At 54.7% G+C, this 7,003-nt stretch overlaps 1 protein-coding gene across 3 annotated transcripts in view; it reads right to left on the bottom strand.

Annotated features, from left to right (window-relative positions):
• Nucleotides 1-761: 761 nt before the first annotated feature.
• The window catches only part of DCAKD (dephospho-CoA kinase domain containing), a 9,045-nt gene continuing 2,803 nt past the window's right edge, over nt 762-7,003 (bottom strand). For all 3 annotated transcript variants that reach the window (XM_017744757.1, XM_017744756.1, XM_008641650.2), the window contains 4 exons: nt 6,430-6,547; nt 4,207-4,410; nt 2,318-2,405; nt 762-1,862 (listed from right to left, as the gene is read on the bottom strand). In XM_017744757.1, coding sequence (XP_017600246.1) covers nt 1,577-1,862; nt 2,318-2,405; nt 4,207-4,410; nt 6,430-6,541 — 690 coding nt within the window. In that variant the 5' untranslated portion in view covers nt 6,542-6,547 and the 3' untranslated portion in view covers nt 762-1,576. The remainder of the gene's footprint in view (nt 1,863-2,317; nt 2,406-4,206; nt 4,411-6,429; nt 6,548-7,003) is intronic.

Below are 7,003 nucleotides of genomic sequence, written 5' to 3'. Positions count from 1 at the left end.
GAGGGGCTCCAGCGGCACGGCGCAATTACAGAGCATTTAGAGCAGGGGTGGGGCAGCGCTCGGGTACGGCTCCCCCAGCACGGCTGGAAGAGTTGGGGTAGCCAGATGGACGCTTCAGCTCAGGGATGCTCCCTGGGGCTGCACAGGGACCACCAGGTTTCTCCAGGTGGGTGAGACATGGCACCTGCGGGTGCACAGTGAGGCTCAGGGGACGACAGGGGTGGAAGAGTGCTCGGCCCCAAATAGGAGCATGTGCTGGCTGGGGACACCCTGAGAAGGTCCCAGAGCCTAAAGGATGGCACAGGGGATGGGCAGGACCCTGCCTCCAAGGACCAAGCCCAGGCAGGAGGGTGGGAGCATCCCGGAGGATCCCAGGGATCACCATGAGCAGGGAGAAGGAGGCCAGCGGCTGGCAGCATCCACCTTTCTCAAAGTGTGGGGACAAGGGGTGGCAGTGGGGACAGGGGTACCCCAGAGGGAACGTGCTGGCCACTGAGAACCACAGCAGGTTCAGGATCACATCCCTGGAAGCCAGACCCACCCCGTGGGGAGCCCAGAGACAACACTGAACCACAGCCTCCCAGGGAAGATCACAGGAGGGCTGATGCAGCTCCTGGAGCAGCTCAGGGATGTTTACCAGGAAAAGCAGGAGCGCCCGGCAGCTCTTCCTGCGTGTGCTGAACTTTACAGAGCGCAGCCGTGCCCCAGCATAGGAACAACCTGGGAGCAGGCTGGGAAGAGCTGCGGGAGCAGCCGTGGGATGCGGAGCAGCTGCTGTTCAGTGTTTTATTAAAACAAAAGTGAAGACCCAGCACCCGCCTCGCCCAGGCTCAGCTCTCCCACCAGGAAACCGCCGCCGAAGGAAGCTCAAACAGCAGGAAATGAGTTTGAATGAGGCAGAGCCCAGGTCTCAGACTACTCCAGGGTGGATCAGACCCTTGCATCCAAAGCCAAAGGTGACCCACGAGTGATGGCCACAGAAACAGAGGGCAAGAGGGAGGAGCAGCCAGCTTGAACACTCGATCCATGTGAATGAGGTGCTGTCCTCCCCCTCGCTGATTTAACAGGTTTCCATTAAATCAACATGAAAGAGGGGAAATCCCAAGTGTAAATTTGGATTAAAAGGGCTGAGCTATGAGGAATCACCCAAGGGACAGTGGAGGCGGTGACAGGTACTGAGAAGCCACCCAGCCCCAGGGAGAAGATTGTCCTGGAAGACATTAAAGTGAGATTATACCCGGTTAAAGTGAAATTGTACCCGATTAAAGTGAAATTGTGCTTGATTAAAGTGAGATTGTTCGAAATTAAATTGCCTCAACTCATTGAAATCCCACAACAGAGACCCACATGGGGACAAGGGCCTCATCCCACAGGCACAACTGGTGGGTGAGAACCTGAGCAGGGAGAACGTGCCTGAAAAAACCTCTGGCTGTGTTCACCTTGGGAAGTGTGCAAGGAGATGCCTCATGCCGCTGTCTGCATTCAGCTGGCAAAGCTCATTAACAGAGGTGGCCTTTCACTGCCCTTTTCAAACTGGGAAATTCAGGCCCCTTCCCTGACTAAGAGAAAAGGTGAATTAAGAGATGAAATGCCGGAGGAGGAGGAACCCCAGCCCTCCGAGCCCAGCAACAGCCGTGCCCACTGCCAGCCGTGCCCAGAGGAAATCCAGGGAATCCTCGAGGCGGGCGTGCAGCTGCAGGACCTGCCGGCGCATGCTCTCCCAGTCCCCGGAGTTGTCGATGACGTGCGTTGCCCACTTGCGCTTCTCGTCCAGGGGCAGCTGGGAGCTGATCCGAGCCTCGGCCTCAGCCGTGCCCAAGCCGCTCCTCTTCATCAGCCGCGCCAGCTGCGTCAGGGGGTCACTGCCGGGCGGAGCACGGGGCTGAGCTAGGGGTGGGAGGGAACGGGGGATCTGCCTTCCTCGGGCACCAGGGGGAATCACTGGGATAAAATGGGAATGAGAGAGGTGCCCCCTGTCATTTCTGACACAGTCAGCCTGCACTTGGATCAGCAGAGCCGCCGCTGCCTGGGCTCTGCTCAGCGTTCCCACAGCCTGTAACAGTGCCCCAAATCCTGCCCTGATGGAGCACGAGCACGGGTTGTGGAAGGCCCAAAGGCAGCGACCTCCCTTCTATGATGGTGCCAGGTTCCAGGGAAAGCTCAGGAAGGCCCTCATGCACTATAAAGGCAGTGTTGCTTCTCTCAGTGGGGTTCACACCAGGGCTGTGGCTGAACCTTCACCAGAGTGGAGGCACATGATGGTCCCCTCTGAGAGAGGTGGCATTGTCTCTGTCCTCATGGCTCCCAGAGCACTTACCAATAAACCAGCACCGTGTATTTCATAAACCTGGTCAATCCGTGGGTCTCAAAGAGCAGAGGGATGTCGAGGATCACATAGCGGTAGCCTGTGGAAATGGCAACATTCCCCAAAAAAGGGAACACTGTTAACCCCCATTCCCAAATTCCTCATGCTGCACACACACCATGGCTAGGAAAAGCAAAGCAAGCAGGGGCTCTACAGCTCCATGATTACAGCCGAGCAGAGCAGAGCCCGCTGGCCCTTCTCCCTCTCACAGGGAGGAAATGGTTTCATTCCAAGTTTCCAGAGGAAAAAAAAACCAACCCTAACCTGGCTGCTCTCAGACCAAAGGTGAAACTGCAGAAATATAATGAGGAGCTGAAACGAGGAGCTGAAATGAGGAGCAGCAGTGCCTGGCTGGCAAGAGCAGCAGCTGCGCGCCGTGCCGGCCTCTCCCGGGAAGCAGTGCCCACAGCAGGATCTGCTTTCCACTCCTTCTCTTGTCCAAGACTTTACCAGGCTGCAGCCATCTGAGCCAACATTTCCCAGCTCAGCTTTCCTCCCTTCATAAAAAGCTTTGGCTAAACAGCTCCATTTTATCAAGGGGAGCAAGGAAACCCTTGCAGACCTCCCGCAGCTGTGACACTGAAACATGGGGGAGCCTCCAGGCACAGCCCAGGGGCTGAACCCTCACCAAAACTGGCTGAGTTTGGTTTAAAACCTCTGTGATCACAGGGAGCAAAGCTTGTCACAGTCAATCGCTGTCCCCCTGGTTCTCCCTGTGCCTCTGCCCTTGGCCAGTGTTTGGCGAGGTGGGAGATGCCCTGCTGAGCCTGGGGGAAAGGAAAAGGGCAGGAGAAAGCTCCAAGTCAGGACTTCATTCCCCTGCATGGTCCCAGACAAGGGGACATCTCCAGGTTTGTTGGTGTCCCCTCTTTATGACCCCCCCTAAAACCGAGCTGCCCACAGCAAGCAATGCCTCGACAAAGACATCATCATCCAAGGAGCCACCATTCCACCAGCATCTCCGCCCTGAGAGGCTTCTCGCTGCCCTCTGATTTGATCGATCAGAGCTTTCCTTACACAGCGATCCTCAGAGACAACATCCAGCTATCCCAAATCATTAAATCCTGACTAATGAGGACAAAGCAGCCTGCTGAAGCCACACAGCGCTCTCGCCGAAGGCCAGGACAGCATCCGCCTCCTGAGCCCACAGCCCCAAGATCAAGACTACATATCTGACTCCTGTCATTCCTGCCTGCTGCTTCCTTTGTGCTTCCTCACCCCGCAGCAGAGCTCGGCCCCGCGGTGCCCCAGCCTGTTCAGCTCTCACAGGCCTCAGCTCTGATAAGCACCACGAATCCAGACTGACTCCATTAAGGCATCCGTCTGTCTACATGGAGACCTCTGGAACAGCTGGTGATCTTATCTGGCATTTCCCCAGCCCGGCCTGACAGCTGCATTTGTTCCATTTATCAGGGGGAACACGGGACTTTGGAAGCCACAGCTGTCAGCCCATTCCTCACCTTATCGACACTCAAAGGGCTCCACAGCTTCCACTGAAGCTGGAGCAGGCTGGGGGCAGGGAGGGATATTTGGCCATTTCAGGAGTGTGACATTATCTGGTGGGTAATCTCAGCAAAGCTGCTCCCGGGCCCTACAGATACACTTTAAACCACAGAGGAAAGCGGTGAAGGGCAGCAGTGAAAGGCAGGAGTGAATCAGGAATGAATCCTCCAAACAGACACCAAAGGCCACCGGAGGCAGAGCACAAAGGCTGTCACTCAATGTCCCTTCCCTTTCTCTGTTTTCCCTGTTCCTCTCCCCACATTCAAACTAAAGGTAGAGGGATCAGGGATGGCTCCTGCCCAAGCAGGAGTCCTGGCAGGCCGGACATGACCTCTTACCAAGCACAAAGTACTTCAGGACCTGCTTCAGCATCTCTTTCAGGATCTCAGGGTGGGTGATGGAGTTCAGCAGCCTCCGTTTCTCCGGCTGAGAGAAGATAATGTTTCCGAGAGCCTCACGATTTATCTCGCCATTCTCCAGGAGGATCTCGGTGCCAAAGTGCTGCAGGATCTGCTGATGGGCCTTGGAGTGGGGCTGCACCACTGAGAACATCAAACAGCCGGGGGTGAGAGCCGGTTTTACAGCACAGTCGGTGTTTGCATCAGCAATCGCCCTCAGATGGGGTTTGCTCATTAACTGACGGAGCTGATGCTCCCCATGGCAGCACATCTGCCTCCAGCTCATCTGTCCTGGCACCACAGCTGCACGGCCTGGCAGCTCCTGCCAGAACAGCCCTGCCAGCCCAAGGTCCCTTTGAGGGCTGACACCTGGGAGATCGAAGTCCTGCAGACATTAATTCAGCACCACAACGCTCCCGGCACATGCTGCTGCTCGGGGTGACAAGTCAGCAGGGCAGGCAGGAGGACACAGTGATGGCCACACGCCAAAGCAGGGGCAGGAACTGGGCTCAGACAATTCCCGCCAGGGATTGAGCAGGGAGATCCTAAAGGGATCAGGACCAGCTGAAACTTCACCACTTTGTGGATACTCACTGCTGCAACTTGGCTCTGGCTGCTGCTGAGGTGGATTTTTTTACTGTCTTTCACGTCAGTCACTAAATTCTTCAGGAAAATGAGTACAAAAACCTTCTAAAAGCTCAATCCCCAATCAGCCCTTGCAGGGGCTCTGATGTTACAGGAGTGTATAACTTTAAAGCCACCAAAAAAAATCCCCAACAAAAGGGATGAAGCAATAAAACCATAATTAAGCTCCAGCTGAGGGTAACCACAGCGAAGGACAGACCGCAGATAATCATCTCTCCCAAATCCAGGAACATTGCCACAGGTTGTAACCTCAGGCCAACCTCATAAAAGTCTTTAAGACCAATTTTTTTTCTCCCATGGAATATCACATGGAGGCAGTTTCAGGATGGGTGAAATCCATATAGTAAACAAACACATATAAAAAAGGAATTGGTGGAAAATAAAGTGATTGGCAGAAAAACTTCCACAGAGTATCTGTGGTGTTTTCCTACTGTCTCTGAGGGCTTTTAGCACCTCCAGCAAATTTCCTGCACCTCCAGGGGAATTACAGTGCAATAAAACGTTAAAGCATCACAGCTTTGAGTGGCTACACAGTAAGTTCTTCACCAAACAGAAAAGCTCAGGCACCTCCAAATGTGCACCACTGCGCCATGACTCAGCCACAGACCCCAAACCTGCTGCATGCAGGATCCACAGCCCTCAGAATCCCAGACTGGTTGGGGAAAAAGAGCATCCAGTCCCACCCCCGCCATGGACAGGGACACCTTCCACTATCCCAGGTTGCTCCAAGCCCCGTCCAACCTGGCCTTGGACATTTCCAGGGATCCAGGGGCAGCCACAGCTTCTCTGGGCAACCTCTGCTCTCTTCGTTATCCTGGTGGGGTGAATGGATTAACATCTCACAGGTAATCAGGGGAAACAAGGTGAGCTCCAGTCCTACTGAGGCAACAGAGCTGGGATCCTGGGTCCTTTCTCCAGCCTGAGCAGCACGTTTGGAGAGCAGCAAGAGGCAGGCATGCACTGCAGGAGCACAGACCAAATCCCCCCTGGCCTGGGATCTCTGGAGCCTCTTTTTTTTTTTCCTTTTTTTGAGCACAATGATTTTGTGGTCTGATCTCTCAGGATCAGCAGACAAACGACATCCAGCACAGAGGGGCTTTCTCTTTCAGCTGTGTTAGTGATCCCACCCAACGTAACTGAGTGACAGGATGGGTGTCCTGGGGCTCAGGGGGCATATGGGATTAGCCAAGGGATTCCACTTTACGGGGAACCACATTTATTTTTGCCCAGACTTGGCTTTCAAAGCTGGGAAGCATCACACTTCAGGGGAGGAAAACTCAGAGCACAATCTCCCCAGGGTGTTTATTAGGTCATGATCTTCTTCTTTTCTTTATTAAAAATATATCCTAGTTCCAATCCCGCCCCCGGGGCAGCTGCTCCGCAGCCTCGCGGACTGGGAAGCGGGAGGGAAACGCTTCTCCGATGTACCCAGAGCACCCTCTGCCGTCAGCGCTTCCCGGCAGCGATCCCGGTTGTCAGGGGAACCTCGGGGAGCAGGATCAGCTCTGGAAAACTCACCCTGCCTGGCAATAACATCGGCATCGATCACGGCACAGCCCAGCTCCCGCAGCACGGCCACCACCGTGCTCTTCCCCGACGCGATCCCACCCGAGAGTCCCACCAGGAACATCGTGCTCTGGAAGGGAAAGTTTTTTTTTCAGGACAGGGCCATTTTGTTCATGCTGAGCACATCAAATATTTAGCCCCAAACAGGCAACTTCATTCAAAGCTCATTTTCATACTTTCTCAGGGCGTCACTGAGACATCAGCAGGATTTTGGCACCCTCTGAGCTGGGTATCTGTTTCACAGGCTGGAGGACAGTGTTGGATTAAATGAGGCTTTTCTGGACCCCCCTAACTCTGGATGTGCCACTTGAGCCAGCCCTAAGTTCCTCCAGCTGGTTTATCTGCAGCTCCAGCAATTCGTTCCCCTTTAGCATCTCCACCCATCAAACCAGAGGTCCATCTACAGCACCCTGAGTCATGGAATCATGGAATGGTTTGGATTGGAAGAGATCTTAAAGCCCATCCAGCTCCACCTCCTGCCACGGGCCGGGACACCTCCCCCTGTCCCACGCTGCTCCAAGCCCCA

Source organism: Corvus brachyrhynchos, unplaced genomic scaffold, assembly GCF_000691975.1.
Source record: "Corvus brachyrhynchos isolate BGI_N302 unplaced genomic scaffold, ASM69197v1 scaffold479, whole genome shotgun sequence".
Taxonomy (NCBI): domain Eukaryota; kingdom Metazoa; phylum Chordata; class Aves; order Passeriformes; family Corvidae; genus Corvus; species Corvus brachyrhynchos.
This window is presented reverse-complemented; position numbering and strand designations above follow the sequence as displayed.